The sequence below is a fragment of the Cavia porcellus genome, unplaced genomic scaffold (genome assembly GCF_034190915.1).
Source record: "Cavia porcellus strain 051 isolate PalLab524CR breed Dunkin Hartley unplaced genomic scaffold, mCavPor4.1 scaffold_25, whole genome shotgun sequence".
Classification (NCBI taxonomy): domain Eukaryota; kingdom Metazoa; phylum Chordata; class Mammalia; order Rodentia; family Caviidae; genus Cavia; species Cavia porcellus.
The window spans coordinates 35,345,299-35,371,268 of NW_026947508.1; the positions used below are offsets into that span (position 1 = coordinate 35,345,299).

At 41.8% G+C, this 25,970-nt stretch overlaps 1 protein-coding gene across 14 annotated transcripts in view; it reads left to right on the forward strand.

Annotated features, from left to right (window-relative positions):
• The first annotated feature begins 4,555 nt into the window (after positions 1 to 4,555).
• Positions 4,556 to 25,970, forward strand: part of LOC134473036 (endogenous retrovirus group K member 113 Gag polyprotein-like) — a 78,078-nt gene continuing 56,663 nt past the window's right edge. For 11 of the 14 annotated variants that reach the window (XM_063236221.1, XM_063236224.1, XM_063236226.1 and 8 more), the window contains exon 1: positions 4,556 to 12,029. In XM_063236221.1, the coding sequence (XP_063092291.1) occupies positions 7,157 to 8,836 (1,680 nt within the window). In that variant the 5' untranslated portion in view covers positions 4,556 to 7,156 and the 3' untranslated portion in view covers positions 8,837 to 12,029. Of the gene's footprint in view, positions 12,075 to 25,970 lie in introns of all 14 variants that reach the window. The other 3 variants (XM_063236222.1, XM_063236228.1, XM_063236223.1) reach the window with 2 other exon arrangements.

A 25,970-nucleotide genomic window follows, 5' to 3' on the forward strand; every position in this document is an offset into this window, starting at 1 on the left:
TGAGTGGAGGTCCGGGGCCATCTCAGTATTGGAAATATGTTCCATTGCAAGTCCTTATTTCCCCTTGTTTCCCAGTGTTGCTTTTTCTGTCTTCCCATCTAAGGAAGCTTCATAGAAAATTCTGTGGTGGATCCTTTCCAAATATAAGGCAGGATTTGATTTTGTTTTTCTGTCTCAGCTCATGTCCAGAATGTCAGCAAATATATTTTTGTTACTTTAAAATATAGCCAGGATGTACCTACCTTTCAAAAATCTGTATTCAGGACTGGGAAATAAAATGACATGATGACTTGGAATATGACATTAGAGGAACTTTTTAATGTCTACTTTGTAAGCTGTCTGGAAGGCCATGAAGAGCAAACGGGCATCAAACTGCATATTATCAGAGTCTTCATTTGTCTCATGTTAAACCTAAGTTTGAGGATAGCAGTGGTCTTGGAGGACTTTCATAAAAAGGAAGAAATGGAGCCTTTTGAGATTTATCAGCCATCATGAGGATGAGCAGATGTGTGAGTTACCAACCTTAAGTCTAGAAGTATTAGTTCTCCATGTTTTGTTTGCCTATAAAATGCTTGGAAACAAAGATTTTTGTGGAGACTAAAACCCATATATCTTTGTCAGTAGCAATAGAGAACAGGGGCAAAAATGTCCCATAAAATGCAAATTGAATTTCTGCTAACAGCTGTGAGACATTTTCTGAGAATTTGTTTGCCCTCTTTGTATTGTAGCTGTATTCCTGGATATCACCAACTGTGGAATCCTCCAACATCTCTCAGGTCATTCCCAGTATGTGAACAGCCAGGAACATGATTTGGATGCCATGCTACACTGATGAGAGAGATGTGACAGGACTGAAGTTTCTTCAGGCCAAGATCTTTCCTTACCCAAGGAGTCAGTAAGACTAAGAACACTGCAAAATGCACCACTTCATGAACGTCCATGGAGTCTCAGGAACACAACACTGCGAGCATAGCAAAGATCTCTACAAATTTGACCTTTTCAGATAGAGGCAGCTCTCCAGGAGTGACACACAGGCTGAGAGGAAAATGCTTGTTCACTGTATCCAAACTGGACTGTGATACGTTAACATGGAAGTGCATATCCAATATGCCTTTTCTTAGTTATTACTCATTTTAGGCTGAACTCAATGTGAGATTGATTTGGTTTCATTCGGTTTCATCAGGTAACAGAGCTTTTAAAGCTCAAAGGAACCCTTCATAGCCAGTTTCAACATTCTGTCTCTGTGTCAGAGTCCTCAGCAGAACGCAGTCTCTGTTCCTTTGCTTTCTTCCTCATTCAGAGTCCCAGGCAGAGGCCTCAGCTACAACCTGTTGTTCTGATTCTTCAGCCTCTTCCTCTCACACAGAGCAGTCTGTGATGTGCTGCTCCCCAGACAGCAGTGCAGGAGGGCAGCTGGGCCTCCTCAGGCAGGGAGGTTTGTGTTCGGGCTGTAGCACCGGGGCAGGATCATGTGTACCTTGCACACTGTAATAAACTCCAGCGCCCTCAGCCTCCACCCTGCTGATTTTGAGAATGAAATCTGTCCATGACCCACTGCCACTGAACCTGTCAGAGACCCAAGATTCCTGATCGGAAACCTGATAAATCATTCTTCGTGGATCCTGGCCTGGTTTGTGCACCACCCAGTGCAAATAGGTGTTTCCATTGCTGTGAAGGAGACTTTGACTGGCCCTGCAGGACATGGAGGCTGGCTCTCCAGGGGTGACAGAGAGGGATAGTGGGGTTTGGGTCAATACAACATCTCCAGAGGATCCTAAAATGAAGAAAGAAAAGTAAGTGCAACTTCAGATACAAACATCATCATGCATTTTTACCCTGTTCTCTTTTTTGTAAATGTCAAGCTTAACTATTATGTAATTTTAATATAAAGGGAACTAATATTAGTTTTGAAATAACTCACAAGATCTAATCACAAGGATTCCTCTTGAATTCATCTCCCTACCCATATCTTTCTTTGTGTCACTCTTCATGAGAGGCCTACTCCTGAGGCTTTAGAAATTTTCTTAATTCCCTCATAGAAATACACACATCCATGCTTCACGTCAGGGCTGCACATCTCAGGTATGCACAGAACTCATCGAGGCAGCAGTTTGACCCAGAAATTCACCCCTTCCTCCCATACCCTTCCTCATCTCCCTGTGTCCTTACCAGTGATCCAGAGCAGTAGCACCCCCAGGAGCTGAAGAGGGAGCCTCATTTTGCGAAATTGAACTGAGATTTCTAATCAGTCAGGGCCAAGTTAGAACCAGAATTTATCTGAGACTTGCTTGGGAAGGTCTTTCCTGGGGAGAAAATGCAAATTCCCTGGTGGGTGCAGTGGTGGAGAAAGCGTAAAGCACATGGTTTGAGGTTTCACATGTGAGCCAAGTATTATAAAATTCCTTCTGCATTTTGAGCAAGCAATGCAGCTAAACTACATGCTGTGTGCAGCAGTGGGTACAGGGATCCCTAAGAAAATCCTCACCTCCAGCAGGGACACAGTGCTCAGGGCTCTGCCCTTCCCAGACAGAACTGCAGTCCCAAGATATGGGAGTGTGTGCAGATCAGTCTCTGGGAGGGGAAAAGTCTTGTGCTTCTAGGCCTCCTGGAAGGAAAGGAAGTGATTTTCACTTGATGAGAATGCATTTTTAGTATTTTCTATCATTAACAGCCTGTAGCAGAGCTGTGAAGCCCTTCTGATTAGGTGAACTCTCATCATCTAGAAAGAAGATGAGAAACAATATTTTCCTTTATCTAGAAATTAAACAGCATAAGAGCACTAAAGTCAACACAATACGATACAGAGATAAAGTAACTGTCTTCTAGCTGGAGGGAAGTAACTCTTTTGAAGGCAAGACTAAAAGGAAAAAATATGCCTTATATAATTCACATGAAATTATTTGTAAGTAGACTTAGAAATTGGTAAATATGTAATCATGTCTCTCCCTGTAGATACGTATAATATGATATCTATCTATCTATTTATCTATCTATCTATCTGGTTTATTAAAACCTTTATTAAGAAAAAATATTTCTCTTGATCTTGTGCAAAGTGAATGCAGAATAATATTACACTACTCTTTTCTGAGTGATCATAAATCATCCTTCTCAATTCTACTCTTATAACAAATACTGAGTAGCCATGGTCTGTAGTTTAAAGAGACATTGTCAGTATCAGAATGTCACTATTGAATCTGATTTTTTAATGTCTCAATGTCATTTGAATCAATGGCTGAAACTTTCTGGACCTTATCTAAAATGGTCACTGTGGAAAGAAGGTCAATTTCATACTTTCTCCAAAGCCCTAAGAGAATGAAGCCATGCTGTTTTCAGTCTGTAATGATACTATATGTTTCATGACAGGCCAAGAGCTGCAGTGTACCCTTACACATTTGGTAAAGTGGGTTCATGGAAAAATAAACACATAAGGATTTTGTAACGTGTGCTTTTATTGTAAATAAAAGACTCTCTGGATGTGCTCATCGTCGTGTGTGTGTGTGTGTGTGTGTGTGTGTGTGTGTGCGCGCGTGCGCGCGTGCTGTGGCTTAAACCTGGGATATTCACAATTAGCTACAACAACAGTTCTTTGCATTTTGAGACAGGGTATCATTGTGTTGTTCACTTGTTCAACTTCATCTCCAGCTGTCTATTTTCCTCCTCAGGCACCACTGTGCTGCAGTCACAGGTATGCACCATTGGGTGCTTTTATCTTCTGAGTGTGTTTTATTTCTGAATACTTCAAGAGGTTGAAAAGCTCACTTATTGGACCTGTTGGACTCTTAAGGTTCCCTATTTGTCTCTCTGGAATCAGTGGTAAATGAAATGGAAGAAAATAAACTTCATCTCAAAATCTTGTGTATTTTCGGGAAAAGCAGTAGAAAAAAAGTCCATGTGGCATCCATCCGCGGGAGGAAGAATCCCATTGTGCAAGGCTGAGTCTCTATTGAACACAGTGCAAAGTTCTCTCCCCAATAAGATAGATCACTCTCTCCTCACCATTACTGCTCATCAGAGAGTTTTCTGCTAGTGACACCTTGGTGCCAGTAAAAGATTTTAGCAACTGTCATTTTCAGGCGAGCTACTGTGATGTTAGAAACCATGTCAGCAAGTCTTCCCGGCCAAGTGATTAATCTCCATAAGGACACTGCTGTCAAAAGGATGTGAAGGAAGATAAAAAATATTCTTATTTCAGGTAGAGACCTAGGTGACCTGCTGAAGTCAAGTAGAGAAGCAGAAATTATTGTACGTTAGGTAATGAGCCGCAATTCCTGGGCAGAGGTGAATATATTGTCCTGGTATCTAGACATGGACATGTTAACTATACGAGTCTGAATATATGTTAACATGTAAATGTGTATTATAAATATTTATTTATAGAAATGTATCCATATATGAGTATTTACATATTAGTATGTACCAATTTATATACACACAAGTGAATATACATCTATAAAAGTATACACATAGCTATATATATAAATCCATATATGTATATACTCAATTATTAGGTTAGTTAAAATTGTTCTTTGTGCAGTGATTCCTTTGAAGCCTTTTTTACTTTCTGGGCTTTTGAGGCAGGAACTCAGTTCAGGCTGCCCTAAGATCACTGTGTAGCCCAGGCTAGGGTTAAGCAGGTCAGCTACTCATCCTGGTTCCATCAGAAACTGCTTGCTCACTGCACACACACCTGAGAGTCCCAGGTCTCTCACCAGTTCAGTGACCTTTGATCTGGAAAAGGTTTCAGTGTTACCATCAACAGCTTATAAGCTGAAGGCACAGTACATAATGACTGTCAGCAGTGTTGTAGTCATTCTCTCCATGTGATTCATCCTGAAGCAAAACCTCATTTTAGTGTCTGTCCTGCTGTTTGCTGTCCATGTGACAAGGGAGTTGCACTCTCCATCTGCCTAAAGACTACATCTCATTCTTCCATCTAAGAAATATGACAGGGTCAGTAGAAAATTAAATGTATTGGTGTGCCTTTAAACTTTTATTATAGAAGAGTAACAGGAAAACTCAGTAAAGACTCTCACAATACAATTTTACATGAATTTATGTCTTGAACATGTAAAAGTCATCATGTTACAGTTCCTCAGGTCAGAAGCCCAGCTCAGTACTCAGTGTGACAGTGAGGCTGCTATCAAGATGCCTTCGGTCTGGAAGATCTAGAAGTGAATCTGTCCCTTTCCTACTCCTAGAGGTGTCTGTGAGCCCTTGTCCCTCATCTTTCTGTCTCCCAGCAGTTCATCTCTTGCACCTGTCCAAGTCACACCTGTGTGTGCTACCTGTGTGCTTTCCAGGTGTCAGTGCTGAGAAACCTCAGTCCACAGGAATGAAGGATGTTGTTTTGTGCCCCAGACAACCTAACTTTCAGTCTTTCCACCTCAGTTAATTCAAAGAATTCTGTTTCTGAAGACGGAAATCTTCCAATGTGCTAACCAATTCCATTCATGATTCCATTTTCAACTAGAAATAAGCCTTGACTGTTCTCTGAAGCACAGAGACAATGCAGCTGAGTGTCATGGACCACTTATAATTGTTAAAGTTCTGCACTGGGTCTTCAAGTTGTCTCTGTGTGAAAGGGCCTTTCTTTATTTACTTGGTATCCAGGTGTTCACTGAGATGACAGATGTGCTCAGTGGTATGAGGTGAAGCACACGGTGATGTAGGCAGTGCCATGCACAGATGTAAAATGGGGTGCACCAAGATGAGAGCTTCACCTACACATGAGAAACTTACAGATTTACAACAATAGGAGTAACTGATGTATACTCCACAAAGGTAAGAAAACAAATTTTCATAGAGAAATTCAAAGTTTGTGATGTCCCCGTCACAGGGAAGCTGAGGATGAGCATGTGAAACATCTAGAGCATTTATGCAGGGTGCAGGCAGCAGTGAGTCTCAGGTGAGTTTGTGGTGAGTGAACAGAGTGCATCCAGAAATGTCGATGGGTGCTGGACCTGCTTTACAGACCAAATGGGGTTTGAAAACATAGTTATACATATGCCAAAATCAATAGAAATATATATTGAAAACAACACTTTTCATAAATGTAAAATTTAGTGCTATAAAACTATTCTAAAAAGAGAAAAGTTCTGTGATTGTGGATGTGCTCTAGCTTTGAGTTTCTCAAACTCTAATTCAAAGAAAATAAGGTATTATGTCACACATTTCTCACCTTGGGAAAATTCCTGGTCTCATGTCTGGCTAACTTTTCTAGTACACATAGAAGGTCATTTCTCTCTTGGGGAATTGTATGGGAGCTGTTAAGAACTACTGAGTAGTATTTTCAATTATACCCATAGAAAACTGAATTAGAGGATCCATATGATATTTTCTTGTACAAATGGTGACAGTGCATGCACAGTATTAAATGGTGAGGCTGGAGTATGGGCTGAGGCTTAGGTGTAATATCTACTCAGTGGCCACAGAGCATATGTTCCCAGCACTTAGCCTTGGTGATGTCCCTGGAATTGTCTGTTGGGAGCCGCGTCTGTGATAGGTCGCCTTACTCGGCGGACGTGCGGCCTGTGGTAAAGAGCAAAGCCTGAGGTAGATTACCCCTCCCATCGAATATGTTAGTTTCCTGCTTACCGCGTAAACAACCCGCTCAACAATATAGTCTGCCTGGCAACTGATGATGTTAGCCAATCAGCTTGCCTTGCTTACTTTAACATGATTGGACACTGTATCCGTATATATACCGGTGCCACCCCTGGGAGGAAGTAGAAGCCAGGTAGAAGCCCGGAAGTGGAAGCCCAAAAGGAGCCGCGGAGAGCGGACCGATAGAGGCTTCGGAGTGAAGCCCAAAAGGAGCCGCGGGGAGCGGACCAAAGGAGGCTTCAGTTGGGAGCGGTCCCAGGGCAGGCTGTACGGAGAAGGAAAATAAAAAGAAAAGGTTGTCCACTACCAGACTTTGTCGTGTGTCCTTCCTGCCGGCCAGAAGCGACCACGACATTTGGTGGCCCGCCCGGGGACTGATCACCCCCGAGACGTAGAAGTGGACAACGCTCCAGTACAGAGCTGCGAGACAGGTGAGTTGGGGATAAGCCTGGGCTCTGGGTGGCGCGCACCTACAGGGCTTTTAGACTCCCCTCAGGCTCACGCGTAAGTGGCGGATTCCTTGGGCCTCACGCGGTGAGTAACATATTAAAAAATGGGAAACATGCTAGGTAGCAACACTAAGAGCGAGGGTGGTTGTGGAGAAAGCTCTCAAGAGCTTACAAAAGTACGCAGGGTATCTGAGCAGGCCCAGTCAGGGAGCTCCCGAGAGGGGTCCGTCAAGGGGAACAAGGATGCTAAGGAGGAGGACGGGGCTCTAGCCTCGGAGTCGTCTGACTCCGAGGACGAGGGAAAGTTAAATGGCAAGGGGGCCAAAGAGACCAGCTGTCAGGAGCCTAAGTCGCTCAATAAGGAGTCGCAGGGTTCTTTTCCAACGTTGCGCCGCGAATTGCGCTCTGCTCAACCTGGTCTGCGGAGGAGTAGAGAGCTCCTGAGCGCTCCCCGGCGCGAGAGGGAGGCGAAGCCTTCCGCCCCACCCTGGGGGCCGTTTCCGGAGGCGGTCCCTCGCCACGAGGCGGCCGCCTGGGAGCTCCCTCCCCTTTCGCCAGAACAGGAAGTGATGCACGAGCCCCCATTTTCCGCCCAATCACGGCCGCCGTCTTATGCTCCGCCGCCGGCGGATCGGTATTTTTACAGGCGGCTTTGGCAGGGGGGACGCTTGTCTCATGAGGTACATCCACCTGGGATAGATAGTGACCCCTACGGGATATTTCCTGTACAAGTAGCTATGGGTCAGGGACGCAATGTATGGGAGCCTTTTGAGATAAAGCAGATTAGAGAACTTAAAAATGCAGTTACAACCTTTGGGCCGACTGCGCCTTACACCATTGCCATGCTGGAGAATCTGTCTTCTGGGCCCCTCACCCCCGCGGACTGGATTCAGCTGGCAAAGGCGTGTCTGCCCTCGGGTAGTTACCTGGATTGGCGAGCCTGGTACGCAGAGTTCTCTGCAGAGCAGGCTGAGAAAAACGCCAATCGGGGAAACCGGGGGTGGAACAAGGAAATGCTTATGGGAGAAGGTCGGCATGCTGATGATCAGACTCGGTTCCCTGGCGATGTCTATGAACAAATCAATGCCATAGGGCTCCGCGCCTGGAAGCAAGTAAGTGGTGCCGGAACAGCCTCCTTGTGTCTTTCAAAAATAATTCAGGGTACCACAGAGCCATTTGTTGACTTTGTGGCCCGAATGCAAGATGCTGCCGATAAGATATTTTCTGATCCGGGAGTGGCTCAACCGCTGGTAAGGCAGCTGATTTTCGAGCAATGTACAAAGGAGTGCAAGGCAGCGATAGCTCCTCATAAGAACAAGGACCTCAACGCCTGGATTAGGATATGCAGAGAGATAGGGGGGCCGCTCTCCAACTCGGGAGTGGCTGCTCTCCTGGCCGCGGCTGTACAGCAGAGGGGACCTCGCGGGTCAGGAGGGGAATGTAAGGCTAAAGGGTGTTTTGCCTGCGGGGAGCCAGGACACATTAAACGTCACTGCCCAAACAATGCAGATGCTAGGCCTCATCCTAGGAATGAAGAACCATATGTTTGTGGGCGATGCAAGAAGGGATCACACAGAGCTGAGGAGTGTAGGTCGGTCTTTGATGCTCAGGGCAACCGTATTTGTGGACAAGATGCTAGAGAGCCAAAAAACGGCCAGAGGGGGCCCCCTTCACAGGCGGGCCCCCGCCCCAGAGACAGGACAGCTCAGGGTGGCAGCCTTCAACAAGGGCCACCCCTGGGTCAGCAGGTGTGGACCTCAGTGTCGCCTCAGGACTTATATTAGTGCCTGATATGGGTGTTCAAGTGGTTGAAACCACCTTTAAGGGACCGTTACCCAAAAATTCCGTGGGTCTGGTGATCGGGAGATCCTCCACGGCCCTTCGGGGTCTCACAGTAGTCCCGGGGGTCATAGACTCAGACTACACAGGACATATTAAAATTATGGTTCAATCTCTTGTGGGTACTATGGTAATCAATAAAGGAGACAAGATAGCGCAGCTCTTGCTGCTCCCCAGTCTCCACAAGAGATTTCCCTCAAAGCAGAAAATTAGAGAAAGTCAAGGTTTCGGTTCCTCAGGGGAAGTCTTTGAGGGACTCCATATGACACTTGGTAAAAGGCCCATGCTCTCACTTAAGGTCAATGGCAAGAGTATAACAGGGCTCCTAGACACAGGAGCTGACCGTTCCATTATCTCCAGAAAGGATTGGCCTTCCAACTGGCCCACCAACACTGCAGATAACACGCTGCAGGGCCTGGGGATGGTGTCAGCTCCTCAGGTTAGTGCTTCAACCCTGCTCTGGTGCGATGAGGAGGGTCATCAGGGCCATTTCCAACCATTTGTGTTGCAGTTGCCAATGTCTCTATGGGGAAGGGACATCCTCACTCAGATGGATGTCACGCTTACGTCAAACTGCTCCCCCCAGGCTAAGGATATACTCAGGAACCAGGGATATACCCCCGGCAAAGGCTTGGGCAATGCCCTGCAGGGTCGGACATCCCCAATACCAGTAGAGAACAAAAAAGGTAGGCAAGGATTGGGTTTTTCTTAGGGGCCGCTGAAGAAGCTCTCCTACCCACTTCGATCAAAATCACCTGGAAATCAAATGATCCGGTTTGGGTACCTCAGTGGCCCCTGCCTAAGGAGAAGCTATTAGCCTTGTCAGAAATAGTCAGTACACAACTTAGATTAGGACATATTAAGCCGTCAACCTCCCCATGGAACACCCCCATTTTTATAATTAAGAAAAAGTCTGGCAAGTGGAGGCTGCTCCATGATCTAAGGGCGGTCAACGCGCAGATGCAGTCCCTGGGGGCGGTCCAGAGGGGGCTGCCAGCTCTCTCAGCCATCCCTCAGTCCTGGCCAGTTTATGTTATAGATCTTAGAGACTGTTTCTTCTCAATTCCCCTGCACCCAGAGGACACTCATAGGTTCGCCTTTACACTAGCAAACCATTTCCATGTTTCCAGAGCAGATGCACGAGATATCGTGCGACTATGTGACTCCTGTGCCACATACAAACCTGCCATACCGATGGGAGTAAACCCTCGAGGTTTGATCCCTGGTGATGTTTGGCAGATGGACATCACACATATACAGGAGTTTGGGACTCTTAAATATGTTCATGTTTCCACAGACACCTGTTCTCGCGTCATATTTGCAACAGCAGAAACAGGTGAAAAAGTGTCTAATGTGATCAATCATTGCCTGGCAGCTTGGGCCGCATGGGGCAAACCAAAAATATTAAAAACTGATAATGGACCAGCCTATATAGGCAAAGCTTTCAATGAGTTCTGTAAAATGATGGAGGTTCAATTAAAACATGGTATCCCATATAATCCCCAAGGTCAAGGAATCATTGAGAGGGCTCATAGAAGCCTCAAAGAAATTTTACAAAAACAAAAAGGGGGAGTAGGCCAAGGCCTGGCCCCAAAGGCACGATTATCCATGGCACTATTCACACACAATTTTTTAAATTTAAATAATGATAATCGCTCCCCAGCTGTGGAGCACTGCAACCCTTCCCCCAACCATAAAGGGTGGGTGAAGTGGAAAGATGTCCTGACAGGACAATGGATGGGCCCGGATCCAGTGGTCAGCTGGAACCGAGGCGCGGTTTGTGTTTTCCCACAGGAACCGGGACGAGAACCACTGTGGATACCGGAGAGACTGACACGGGCAACAAAGCCCTCGACTGAAGATCAGACCTGCCCTACCGGAGATCCATCACAGACCAACCAACAAGATGAATAGAAATAGCGGTAGCCCGAAATGGACAAGAAGATCCTCAGGCATATGCATGGCTTGCTCGATTGGCCCACGACCGAGTCTAGATATGGCGGGCATCCCTCATTCTCCTCCATAAGGTGACAATACACAGCAGGGTAGGTGAGTCAATGACGGGTAAGAGCGTGCCTCCCCAGCACGACTCGACCTAAGCCAGGCCCTACCCCATCCTGCACGTAAGCCGCTGGACTGTTAGATGCTGCCCAGGTCTAAATTTCTCTCCGAGGGGATTTCTTTACGGAGAGGAAATGAGTGCAAGCTTGTGTGCATCCAGGTTCCGTCCAGTTTGTGCCTGGCCCTAGAAAAAGGACGAGGGCCTCAGGGCCTTGGCAGACCATGGCATGGCCAACCAGGGTCTAAGCCAAGGACCTACGGTGGGCCTACACATAGGGCATAAGCCTCTGCACCCAGTCCAGGAAGGGCTACGATGCGCACATTCATAAAAAATAAAATAGGGGGAGATGTTGGGAGCCGCGTCTGTGATAGGTCGCCTTACTTGGCGGACGTGTGGCCTGTGGTAAAGAGCAAAGCCTGAGGTAGATTACCCCTCCCATCGAATATGTTAGTTTCCTGCTTACCGCGTAAACAACCCGCTCAACAATATAGTCTGCCTGGCAACTGATGATGTTAGCCAATCAGCTTGCCTTGCTTACTTTAACATGATTGGACACTGTATCCGTATATATACCGGTGCCACCCCTGGGAGGAAGTAGAAGCCAGGTAGAAGCCCGGAAGTGGAAGCCCAAAAGGAGCCGCGGAGAGCGGACCGATAGAGGCTTCGGAGTGAAGCCCAAAAGGAGCCGCGGGGAGCGGACCAAAGGAGGCTTCAGTTGGGAGCGGTCCCAGGGCAGGCTGTACGGAGAAGGAAAATAAAAAGAAAAGGTTGTCCACTACCAGACTTTGTCATGTGTCCTTCCTGCCGGCCAGAAGCGACCACGACAGTTGTCCCTGGATGTTCCTGTGGACTCCCTTAGCCTTGGGTGATGTCAAGGTCCTGATGCTGTCTGAGAGATGAGTAGCATCTTGCAAGAGCTGCGGGCTTCATTTGCTGCCAGAAATCTTACTCATCCTGATTAGTGAAGGCTGGATGCCCTCATTCTCTGGCCAGAGTTTTTCTTTCCTGTGGAGGAGGTGTGGAGATCACTTCAGACTCAGGGTGAGATCCTCAGATCTTCAAATCAGCCATTCTATGTAAGTCAGAGAATTGTCCCCAGTGCTGTGATTTTTCATTTCAAGGTAGGACTGCTGCATTTTTCATGTAAATCACAGAATAATAATGATAAGAATTCTTTTCCCCTAAAAAGAAAAGAAAAGAAAACAGCCACATCAAATAAACTCTCTGATTAAAGTATTCAGCAATATCTCTTTGTCCTGACTTACTGTCATGGTCCTTAGTCTCGTGCTTGGTTGCCAAGCTTGGCTGCTGTGTTTGGTGTCTGGTGCAGGACTCTGAAAACTCCTCATGTTCAGACCCATGTCCACAGATTCAGGGGAGACTAGTCTGGCCATGGCTGAAGATTATATCTTTCTTTCTTTCTTTCCTTCTCTATTCTTTCCTCCTTTCTTTTGTTTTATTGTGAGGTATTCGAGACAGACCTCAGGAACTCTGCATGCTAGTGAGGTACCACTATGAGTTACACCTGCAGCCTGAAATTTGGATTTTCCTGGGTTCTGCAAGGAGATCCAGTGTGATCTGCCCCACCTGCTCTCTACTTTCTAACCATGTATATTAGCCAACTGCCTTTTTTCCCTGTACCTGTTCCCTGGGCCTGCTTTTTGGCACATGGGTTGTTGAATTCTTCCCCTCCTCATGGCCTCATGACACCTCATCTCCTTGCCAGGCACTGTCGCCCCTGCTAATCAGGCTTGAGTTCATTCCCCAGGGCCTCTGGCCCTGATGGCAGCCTGGTGGCTTTTTCACTCAGAAACCTGGTGCCTAGAAGTAGAGGACTTTAATCATGTGAACGTTTCATTACCAGTTGTGACAGGAACCATGTATCATTTTATTCATAGATCATTCTTTTCTCAGGTCTGGTCTCCTTTTCACAGTGAAAATATTAGCCTCATACTTCTAAAATTATCCCCATCCTTGAATTCTCTGATTTTTGGACAGACCTAGTATGAGGCAAGTGAGCCATTTGCCTTGTTGCAAAATTTAAGAAAGTGCACAAATCTCAGGCATTTGTGTGAATATCTTTTAGTGCAATCCAAAGTTGTGCAAAGCCTACCTCATAAGGAAAATTCACAATTGTCAGTCAAAACAAGATCTACAAGTTGAAAAATAAGTGTCACTATGAACTGCTTTATATTGTGGCATATCATATTTGTGAGCTTATTTCATTTAAGTTCTTGAACTTCTGCCACCAGTTGCTATCAGGGACTGGTTTGAGAGCAGCATTATAAGTGTGGATTGCAAAAAGATTGGAGCACAAGACACTGGAGCTTCTTTAACTTGGAGAATGTCTTGGGTGCTGTACTGGGATGGGACGGGGTGGGTGTGAGAGTGGATTCCAAAGTCTACAACAGCACTGGGTCAGGGAAAGTGGACGATGGAAAAAAAATGTTGAACAAAAAATGTTTCCTATGCGTCTATATTCAGTATGAAGAGTGATAATAATGGGCAGATTAAATGTCTGGAGCTTCCTGAAATCTCTGTGGAAGTTCTGTAGTCACTGAACGAAATCATAGCTGTGTTGTAAGTGTGTAAGGAAAATATTGCAGGAAGTAGTATTTTGAAAGAGGATGACAATTTGGCTTGGACCCGCAGTGCATGGAGATGACCAGCAGAGAGCAGAGAGAGCACACATCTTTGAAAGCAACCTTGTGTCTCTCCCCCTGCTTGGGGGGAGTCACTCACAGGTGAGGCTGTATTTGGACCATTCTGTAACAATGATCCGCAAAGGGAAATTTCCTTTCAGTTTAATATTGTTTAAGTTACGTTGGTAAACTGAAAAATCGTTCTAAAATGTTATTTGTCTCTGTCATTAAGGTTAGTGTTAGTGTTAGGGTGCAGGTTGGACATCTGATGGCATCTGAAAAGTGTATTATGTTCCAGTTCTCACTCTCCGTGCTGACTTTGCCTTCCTTCCCATCTAAAGGCATCAATGCAAATTACCTTGTGGTTCAGGTTGAAATATATGTCTCTCATCCTTGATTTAACATTTTCTCTCATATCTCACATTAGTATGTCAGTAAAGTTCATTTGCTATGCGTTTAAAATATGACCAGAACCTGTACACCGTTCACCACATCCACTGCTCAGTCAGAATCCCAGAAATGTGAGTTCATAGCGACTTGGACAGAAGCATCAGAGGACGCTTTCGGGACTTTTCTATATTTACTTTGTGAACTTAGGCAAAAGACCAAGAATTGTGTATTAGATATCAATTGTCCCTTTACTAAACTCATCATTTTTCTGTTGCCCTGCATTTAACTTTGTTTTTATGTATTTTCAGAGTAATTTTTATGGAGACTAATGATTTACCCAGTGTCATGAGGATAGGGTGGAGGAATAAGGTGCACCTGTTAATCCTAGAAGCAGTAGGCTGAAACTTACTGTTTGGCCTTAGGCTCCCTGAATGCTGTGTGACAGGCTTCTGCAACCTGGCTTGTGTCTTTGTCTTCTGAGCGTTTACATTCTCTGTAAATACTCGGAAATGTTGGTGTGATTTCATGCTTGACATTTCTAGTCTCTGTTTTCTTTGTGAAATGTTACACAATGTTACACTAGCATGTTTGCAATGTATAATGATCACATTTATTGTGTGTGGTAGGTACATGTACAGAGCATACCTTAGTGTATTTCCCCTTCTCCTCATTTTTAGATTCTGTGCTTCATCTATCTAACCTGAGTTAAGAGCGACCAGTAACATGAAAGAATAAAAGGTTTGAATTTATGGGAACAGACACAGAGCAGGGTTTTAAAGTTTCAAAAAAATGTAGAGAAGATATGAGAACTTGATGGAAAATAATGGGCACATTGATTCAGCTTTCAAATTCTTGTCCTTGGAAATTCAATAATCCTTGAGCCCGGCTCAAGGGTGTGCAATTTGGGTGTGTTACTGTAGGCTGTGGCAGCAATCTTAGATCAAATTTGAATCGGATTCTAGAATTTGTAGTACATTATCTAGTGAAGCAAAATAAATGGGAGCTCATATTAATGAAATAAATACTCATGTTTTCAATAATGTTACTGTGCTAATGCTAAATTTTCAAGATGAGTTGTAAATTTACACTGCTTATAAAATACCACGAAATATCAATATTATTGTTAATTAATAGGTTTTTTGTTAGTTTCACTTTTCTATATAATACTCTGATTTCTTCAATATGTTTTTCCATTTCCAATTCTGGTTCAGACCTTTTGCTCTCTGTAATTTCTAATTTTTACTTATAATTGAATTATTTTTCATGTGTGTTTTAGAGATAGCGTTTCATTGTGCAATTTATGCTGGTCTTGTATTCACTTTGTAGCCCCAGCTGGCCTCGAACATGCAGCAATCCTCCTGCCTCAGCTTCCTGAGTACTGGGCTACAGGGATGCACAAACGTGCCAGGCTGAATTATTTTTGAACTGCTAGAATCTCTGAATGTGTGGTCTATGATCCTTAAATTGTTATTTGTAAAAGCTTTTACATTGTGAGTTACTGATGAAAAATAATGAGTATTTCCTGTCATTGCATTATACTTCTGTTTCTCATTTTTGTTTTTCCTTTTGATGAACTTCTCACTTTTTGTAGTGCTGGTTTCATGGTCATGAATTTCTTTAATGGCACTTTGTCATGAAATTTCTTTATTTGTTCTAAATTTGGAAAGATATGTTTGTACAATGTTATAATGCACAGTGAAATGTTTCTTTTGGACTTGATGCATTCCTCCTAGTTCGCCTGTCTAAAACTGAAGTCCACTTTGCATTCTTGTGATTTGATTTGTTGTCCAGCTTTCATAAAATGCCAGGAATTTGCGAGGCACACAAGGAACCTGCGAAGTCACCCTCATTCTCCCCTATTTATTCAGGATTCACTGAAGCACAGGTCCTTGTTACTCATGGCCTCTTCCCGCTTAGTCTTCTCTATTGACACTGTAGACTCTGGGTCATCTGTTCTTCTGCCGTGTTTGTCTTTCAAGGTCATTACAATTGATAAGGTTATTAATGAATTGTGTTTGGTAGGCAGCTGAGGTACCTCGGAGATACAGACCTTAGTCACAGTTTGCTTCTTTCGGGCCATCACCGTCTTTGTTTTCCACAACCTCAAACAACTGGCTGTGCTGTTCCCCAGGCAAGTAGCACAGGAGGGTAGCGGTCCACCCCAATCAGGGAGGTTTATGTTGAGAATCTAACAGTGCGGGAAGAGCTTGTGGACCTTGCACACAGTAATGAATTCCAGCATCCTCAGCTTCCACCCTGCTGATTTTGAGTGGGAAATGTGTGTCTGACACACTGCCACTGGATATTTTAAGACATAAATGTGCTTCTTAAAAGTGTTATAAATCATACATTATGAAGGGTGCCCTGGCTTCTGTATAAGTGAATTGAATAGATGTTTCCATCATGGTAGAGGAGGCTCCAACTTGACCTGCAGGAGATGGAGGCCAAGTCTCCAGTTGTGATGGACAGTGAGTAGGTTGTGAATCATGTCGATAACACAGTGTATCCCAAAGTAATGAAGAAACATCAGTTCATTTTTATTGTTTTCTCTTTCTTGTAAGCTTCAAGCTACATTATTTTTTATTTTGATATATAAAGAAAACTATTCAAATTTTATAAGTTAATTAAATTTATTGGTGAATTTTAAGTATACATGCTGACCGCAGTCTTCATCGGGAATTGGTCCCATACATGAAATAAGTTGATTCTTTTATCTCCATTCCTCTCTACTCTCATCAATCCTTGATCCCTTCCTTACTTACAAAAGCTTTGTTTCCATTTTTCCTTCTTTTATCATTTTTTATTCTATCCTTCCCTTCCTTAGTTCCCCTTCCCATTTGAACATTTTCTTACTATTTCACATGTGTTATATTTTTTGTTACTCACTTACTCTTTTGCACTCTCATGGTGGAGAAACAATGTGGTATGTACCCTTGTGTGTTCAATTTATTTCCCTGGATAGGATGGCCTCAGTGTGCACTCACGTAGATAGAAATGTCTCAAGCTTAGGCTTCTTTATGGCAGAGCAGCAGTGCACTATATAAACCCCCACATCTCCTTTACCCATTTCTCAGTTGATGAACATTTGTGTTGCTTCCAAGTCTTGAGTAATATGAAGCGTGCTGCTTTAAACATGGGTGTGCATGTCTTACTATAGTATGATTATTTGAATTCTTTTGAGAAGATATGAAGATGGAAAAAAGCTAGGTGGAATGTATCCTCTTGTCCTAGTTTTTTGGGAAATCTTTACACTGTTTTCCACAGTGCTTGTGTTAGTTCACAGCCCATCAACAGTGGAGAAATCTTCTTTTTATCCCACAGCCCCACCAGCACTTGTTTGGGGCTCATTTTTTGATGATACTCTTCCTTTCTGCGGTGTATGGAATCTAAACATTGTTTTAATCTCTTGAATCACCAGAGACATTGAGTAATTTTTCATATGTCTATTTGTCAATTGTACTTCTTCAACTGAGAAATATCTATTCATTTCAGATCCCACTTTTGGATTGGGCATCTTTACATTTGGGCATGTAATTTATTAAATATCTCCTTATATATTCTATAAAATAGTCCTTTTCTAAGAAATGGATGGCAATTTTTTTTCCACTGTGTGGGTTGTCTCTTCATTCTGTGGGTGGTTTTTCTTGATGTGCAAATGCTTTTTAATAAAATGAAATTCCAGTTGTTGATTCTTTGTGATATTCCTGTGTAACTGGGACCTTGTTCATAAAATCTTTGCCTATATCTGTCTTCAAGAGTTTCACATATTCTATCTTCCTGAAGAGTTAGTGTTTCTGTTTTAATATTTAGATCATTCATTCCTTTCATTTTGAGTGTAGTGCATGGAGATAGACACTGATCTAGTTTAAGTCATCTGCATGTGGAAAGCTGTTTTTTCAGGCATTTTTTTTATTAGTGTCTTTCTTCTGGTGAACCACTTTGGTGGCATTTTCAAAGATAATGTGGCTGACAGTGTTCGGAGTTGTTTCTGCATCTTCTGTTCTGTTTCATTGATCCTTAGCTCCTTTTTTTCTATCACCATGCTGTTTTCATCAAGTAGCTTTGTAGCATAATTTCAATCAGGGATTGTGATGACTCCTGGATGCCTTTCTTGCTCATTTTTTTTTAAATTTTGCTGTTTTAGGTCTCTTATGACTCCAGATGAATTTTAGTAGTTTTCTCTAATCTTGTGAGACATGTTGTTGGAAATTTGATTGGCATTTCACCTATCTACGTATTAAATTTGAGAATATCGTTTTTTCACTATACTGGTTTTTCCTACCTAAGACAATGTTTCTCCATTTTTCGGTATCTACTTCAATTTCCTTTTCCAAAGTATTCTGATTTTGAATGTTAATGTCTTTTACTCCCTTCTTTAGAAGGGTCCCTATGTATTTCCTTTTTATGGATGCTCTTGTGAAAGGTGTTGTTTCTCTAATTTCTTTCTGGGTGAGTGTGTTATTCTTGTATAGGAAGGCTATTGATTTTTGAGTGTTGACTTTGCATTCAGCTAGGCTACTGTAGTTGGTTATTAAGCCTAGAAGTCTTTGGGTGGCGCTTTAGTGTTCTTCCAGGTAGAGTATCATGTCATGTTTGAGTAATGACAATTTAACTTCTTTCTTTCCTATTGTTATTCCTTATTTCTCCTGTTTAATTGTTCTGCCTAAAGTTTCCAGAACTATATAGAATAGGAGTGGTGATAGTGGACATCTGTGACTTGTTATTGATTTTAGAGAAAAAGCTTTCAAGTTTCATTGATTCAGTGTGATGTTGGCTATTGGTTTGTCACAGAATTTTTTATTAGATTGAGATAAAGTTTATCCCAATTTTCTGTAGTGTTTTTATCATGAATGGTTATTAGACCTTTCCAAATGCTTTTGTAGCATCTATTGAGATGAATGTATGGTTTTGGTCCTTGGTTCTGTTAATATGATATATCACATTTTTGGAGCTGTATATGTTGAAGCACCCCTGCTTCCCTGGCATGAATCCTACTTGATCATGTTGCATAGTCTTGATAACTTACTGCATTCTGTTCACTAGTATCTTACTGAAGATGTTTGCATCTATGTGCATTAGGGAGATTGGCCTTTATGTAGCTCATTTTCTTGGAGGACCTTCTTGCATTTTGGTATCAGGGCAATTGCTTCCAGGAATGAATTTGGGATTTTTGTTTCCCTTTCAATTTCATTAAAGGTTTTAAGAAGTAGTGGTATTAGGCCTTCTCTAAATTTCTTATAGAATTCTGCAGCAGACCATTAGGGCCTGGGCTTTTCTTTGTTGGTAGGTCTCTAATGTCTTCAATTTAATTGGTTGCTATTGGCTTATTTATAATTTTTAAATCTTCTTTCAGCTTTGAAAATTCATATATGTCAAGGAATATGTCCATTTTTCTGAAGTTTCTATTTTACTGGTATATAATTTCTTGAAATTGATAAACATAATCTAGGTTTCTGTGGGGTCGGTTGTGATTCCACCCTTTCATTTCTAATTGTCTTGATTTGAAACTTTCTTTAATTTTGTGGTAAATTTGGCTGGGTATTTGTCCATCTTATTTAATCTTTCAGTGAACCAACTCTTCCATTCATTGGTTCTTTGCATTGCTTTGTTAGTCTCTGTTGCATTAGCTTCTGCTCTGTGGTATAATTTACTGCTTCATGTTAGCTTGGGTGTAGACCCACTCTGCTTTTTCCAGAACCTTGAGTTTTGACATTAAGTTATTTATTTGACCTTGCTATGTTTTCTTGACAAATGCATTTGGTGTTGCAAATTTCTCTCATAGAACTGTTTTCAAAGTGTCTCACAAGTTTCAGTATGTTTTATTGACATTATTACTGTGTTGTACAAACATACGATTTTTCTTTAATCTTATCAGTTACCCATTGTTGTTCAGGAAGGTATTATTTAATTTTCAGATGTGTATGAATTCTTTGGTTTCGGTGGCCATTGATTTTCAATTTCATTGGGCTATGTGCTGACAATATACAAGGAATAATTTCAGATGCTTTTTATTTACTTAAGCACCTGTTTTGAATGAATGTGTTTTCTATTTCAGGGAACAACCTGTATGCACCTGAGAAGAATATGCGTTCTGATGTTGTGGGTTGGAACTTTCTGTAGACATCTAGTATGTCTTCAGAAGATTGTTTCTGGTCTAATATTTCACCGTTGATTGTCTAGTTGTTCTGTTTTTTGTTGTTGTTGTTGTTGTTGTTGTTGTTGTTTTGTAACAATGGAGTGTTGATTCCCTAAGAGACGGTGATAATGCTTTTAGATTTTTCCTGTCTACTAATATTTGTTTTATATAGTTAGAGGCACTAATGTTTATTGAATCCATATTTATGATTGCTATTTTCCCTCTTGGATATTCCATTAGAAGTATGTAATGATTTTTTGTGTCTCTTAATTTTTAATAGGTCTGGCTTGAAATTCACTTTATGAATAGAATAGCTACCCCTGCTTTCCCTGGCCCCAAGGTTCATGCTGTATGGAGTATTGCTTTCTGTCCTTTGTCTCTCAGTTCATGAATTTCTTTTGGAATTAAATGTGTTTCATGTATGCAACATATTGATGGATTTTGCTTCTTGATCCATTTTGCCAGTGTTAGGTATCATTGGTGAATTGAGATTATTACCATTGAGGATTATAAGTGGTATATATAAATTCATCCTGGTGATGTTATTTTCCAGATGTTGGCTCTCTTTTTCTCCACTTTGTTTTATTACATGCCCTGCCCAGTAGATTCATTCTGTTGTTGATCATGCAATTGTAGTTCCAGTTATCTGTTTTCTGGAATGTCTTTCGGAACATTTTGGAGTGCTAGTTAGGTGCTCATGAATTTCGTCAGGGGTTCTTTTTCAAGGAAGTATCTTATTTCTCCATCAATATTGAAAGATGGTTTTCTAGGAGATATCAATGTAGGCTGAAGGCTTATTTTTAATTTTTTTAAGTTTTTTGAGGGAGTTTGAAATACATCACTCCAAACTGTCCTTGACTTGAGGGTTTGTGTTGAGAAGTCAGCTATGATTGTGATAGGCTTTCATTCATAGGTTATTTGATTCTTTTGTCTATCAGCTTACAATTTTCTGTTCTTGAGTGGAATTTCTGGAATCTTGATGCTTCTATGTCTGGGTATAGTTTTATTATTTTTATTCATTGTAGTTGAAACTCTATGTGGATCACTTACAGGAATATCAAATTCCTTCTCCTTGGCAGGGAATTGTTTTGGCATGATGTCTAAGAGCAGTTTTTACATATGTATGCTGGCTCCTTTTTTTTTTAACTGACTCCAATCATTCTTATGTTATCCTTCCCTGCTTCATGTAGCAGCTGCTAGATGTACTTCTTGTGCTCCCTAGATATTTTTAAGAAATATTTTTTTTCATCTTCACTAACCACTATCCTGTTTTCTATATGTGAGATTCTGTCCTCACATTGTTTTATTCTGCTGTTAATATTTTCAGTGGAATCTTTAATGTCCTGGCTATCTCATTGAATCTGTTTTTGTATTCCTGTTCTTTCCAATATTGGCCATTCATGGCATCCATCAATTTCCTATGCTCTTCTCTTTTTTCATCTATATCTGCTCTAGAATACTAAGGATATCTTTATATTATGATCACCATGACTTAGTTATTTAAGAAATTATATCTGAATTGATTTTTGTCTAAATCTTTGTTGATTTGTTTTATTGTTTGCACTTCAGAGATTCTACATAGGTGGCTGTTTGTTTGCCCAACCTCATTACCCCTGTTGGTGAACCGGGCGTGTGGGGTTGCATCCTGATGAACTACCTTTTCTTTTTTTATGGTTTTTTTAGTTTAATTATGGGAATGATGCTTGCAAATTGCTTGTGGTGGGTATCATGACTGCTATTATTTAAAACTGGTAGGAAATGGCTACTTCTGAGAAGTGTCTTCCATATTTAGCTAGATATTGGATTTTGTGTGCATTGCAAAATTATACCTCTTCAGTTTATTGAGGATGAGAAGTTGCTGCCTACTTGATCCAGGACCTGGTTCTTCCAAAGTGACCCAGTGTATTACATGACCTTTAGGCAATCTCAGTCTTGGTATAACAGGGAGAACAGCTGGTTAGCAGAACTATGTCACCTTGGCTAAGGTGCTATATTTGTCAATAAGAATAACAATAGGATCAAAAAAGCCTAGAAAGTGACAAACTGTGGTATGCAGTAATTTGCTACCTTTAATTGTCTGAACTAGATTTTTGGTTATATAACAAAATCTAAAATGAACCAGATTATTTATATGAAGTAAAAGTCTTCAGTATACCAATTTTACCCTCAGGTGAGAAACTTTACCTGTGATTGGCTAGGGAGAACAGATAAACAGAACAAAAGAAAGGGATTAGCTGCAAAACTGCAGGACAAAGGAGGATCATCCAATGTTTATGAAAGTGGTGCAAACTATAGGAGAGAAAGAGAGAAGGAAGAAAGAAAAGAAAAAAAAAAACCAGAATGGAACCACTAACCCAGGAGAGCTAGAAACCATGTTTACATTCATATAAGGACAATGTCAAACAATAAAGAAAAAAGAACAAGTCAAGAAGAGAATAAAAGACAACTGTCCACTTCAAGATGTGTCTCTGTTATCACTGGTACACAAAATGTGCAGATAGAATCCAGATCCATGCTGACTTATGCTAGAAAGCCAGCAATATCTTTACAGTAGGGTTGTGATTAGTCTAGGGGAGCCTCAGCTTTATTTCCCAAGAAGGCCAGGCTGATTCCTGGCCATAAGGTTGGAACTTGAGCTGGTCAGCTTCCAGCAGTCATCACACCTTCCGCAGGCTTGAAGTCATGTGTGAGCCACTAGGTGGATCCAGTGGTTATTCTGAGTTAAGAACTTGGTAGCTCCAAATCAGCTACTGGCCAGTCATGCTACTGGCCAATCATGCTGTTCTGCAGATTGCTAAATCCACATACTCCTATCTATTGCAATCCACAGCATCTAATGTACCCCGTGAATCTCTCCATAAATCCCTCAGGGGTTGCCAGCATTTGCCATGTGTCCAAGCTTTGAAATGCTCCTTCCATGCAGTGAGTCCTGACACTGAGAGAAGGCACCATCCATTACCTTCCAGTCTCTTCTTAATAAGCTTTGTACAAACAGCCCTACCCTTTGATCCTCTGGTCCAGGCATCAGAGTTGTGCAAGGGCCATGCTGAATTTGTATTAATGCAAAATTTAATAAGTGCTTTTTGTATCCCTTAGAACAGCTGCCTAGTATCTTGATAGAATAATAGAAAAATACAAAAATTATTGCAGAAAAATCATCAATAGGAAAAAAACTATATTATAAGTAAAAGAAATTCATTGTTTTGTGTAAAGCAAAACGTTCATTTTCTTTTAGTTAAAAACATAATTTTAGGTTGTAACTCTGGATACTAACAAAACATTGATGTGTACCTATTTTACATTGTAGGATGTAATATTTGAACAATTCTTTGATTTTAGATATTTGTGCATGTGTGTGCATGTGCCTGTGTGGGTGTGTGTGTTGTTTAGTCAGCAGTTGCATTGAGAGTCAGGTTGAGAGCAGAAAACCAGCCTGTGATGTGGAGTACAGACAGAAAGCAGAGCTGCTGTAATGGACAGGACGGTTGCTATAACTGTCTCAGGATGAGGTGTATCAGAGATGCCATTCAAATGATGGGAAGAGCAATGGGGATCGAGCTTGATGAAGAAATCAAATGGTCTTACACCACTGTCTTCCTTATGAGCCAGTTTCCAGCAGGGAAAAAGGAATAACGATACACGCGAGGAATAAAGTTGTCAGACATTCAACATTACGAGGTACTGATACTTCCACAGTAGTTAAACTATATAATAGGATGGTAGATAAAATATTTCAGTGTGTTTGATAGAAGAAATCTCAGATACTCTTCCTAGGTACTTGCAGTACATGAGAATGACCACTAGGAGAAGCACCTGTCCACTTCTTTGTGAAAGTTCACTTAAAAATCTCCCACCTACCAGAGGGAAACTTTGGATCATGAGGATGAAACAGTGACAGTGGGAGTTCCATAGTATTTTGCATTGGTGCTCTATGGTGGTTGAGTAACTGTTGGATTTTGTGCATTTGGAGGGGGCTGAATGGTTTTGGGAACTGAACTCATGGCCTCGTGCATGCCAGGTAGGTTCAGAGCCTCTGAACATTATACCCAGCCCTTGTCCATTCTCTCCTGTCAATTCTTCTATTTATTTTTGCTGGTTGTGGTCAGTGGGAAGGTTGAGAACAGAATACTAAGCTTGTTATATCAGAGTACAAGACAGGAGAGGTACAAATTCCCCTGTGTGCTGTAATTGCTTGAGGATGGGGGAAGGTGATTGGTTGATTTCAGATTACAGGACCAACACTGGGACCCAAGCTTGGTGAACTCAGAAAATGACCTTGTACAACTTGTTCTCAAAAAATAATGGTACACAAAGGCACCAGGCTCTTCACAGCTGTTGCACTGTGAAATACGGCAAAGGAATCTGCACTTGTAAACCAGACCACAGCATGACAGAAAAAAATATTTCAAGGCAGTTGAAAGTGGAAGGTTAAGAGCAATTTTCCTTTGAAGGTGCCTTGCATAGGAGTGACCAACAAGGGTATCAAGTGGCCATCTCTTTAGAAAAGTGATCCTAGAACTCTTGCCTCTGGCCAGGTTGAGCTGTGGTCTTGTAAGAAACATAATGTTTGCTGTTTATCACAGCCTGCCTTAACTTGGTGTTGATTCAGAATTTTGATCTTATTTTCCTGAAAGGAAAAGAGATTCTTAAAACATTGTCTTGATACTAGGACCTCCTTTTCTGTCCCTTTCTCTGTGTCTCTCTTTAGAATAGTAGAGGTCTTGGAGGATTTTCCCAAGCAGAAAGAAATTGACCCTATCAAGATTTACCAACGATTACAAGTATTGGTGGAGGTGTGCACCTTAATTCAGAAAGTAGTAGGTCTAAATGCTCTGTTTGACTGTAAAAAGTTTGGAAAGAAAATGCTTGTGGAGACTAAAACCTCCTATTTCTTTCTGACACTGGAGAACAGAGGTCATAACTGTCCATCAAATCCTCGTCCTATTGCTGCTCAGTGATGTGATAAATATCTGAATATCTATTTGCTCTCTTTCTATGGACCTATATTCCTGCAGAAAGTTCTTCATTTGGGCACCTCCTCCATAAGGTTATCTGCAACCAAATTCAGGGTTGGAAGGTCCCAGTCTCTCTGAAGCAGATATTTAAGGACGATAAATCTTTGGTATAATTGAATATGATCTAGGAGCTCAGGCAGGATTGATACCAAAGAATAAAAAATGGGTCCAAAATTTGTCCCTTTCTTTTGTCTTTCCTCTTCTTTTCTGTACCCTTTCCTGCCTCTTCCTCTCTGCTTTCTTTCTTTTCTAGTCCTCTCATTCCCTTTAGTATGTTCTCTCTTTTGTGTGGTTTCTCTACCTCCTTTTATTACCTCAGGGATATTGTTGATCTGAGGAAGCCAGGGTGTCACTCTGTAAGACCCAACACCTTTAAGTATAGGTTTTATTTAAAGCTAAAGCTCTCTGCATCACATATAGTAGCTGTAACTGGAGTTTCTAAGTTGACCTTCAGGCTGCATCCCCATCTTGTGACTCCTGTAAGAAACCCCTCACCTGTGGTTTAAAAATCAATGAGGACCCTGACATTCCTCCTCTGTGCCCCTCTTTCTTCCATCTACACTGAAGGCTATATTTCACCTCTCTGCACTTTCTTCAGAGTTGTGATCCTCTGTGCAGCCTTCCTCTCTGATCTCCTGATGTCAGCACTGTGTAACCTCAGTCTGCACTGCTGATGGATGTGACTCTGTACCCCACATCTTCCTTCCCCTCTCCCAGTATCCATTGATGAATAGAAAGCCATATGGCAAGGGGAAACTTTGTGCATCTATGGGAAGAATTTTCTACCTAATCCTATTCATATATTCATTTTAAATTGGAATTCATTGCCTACTT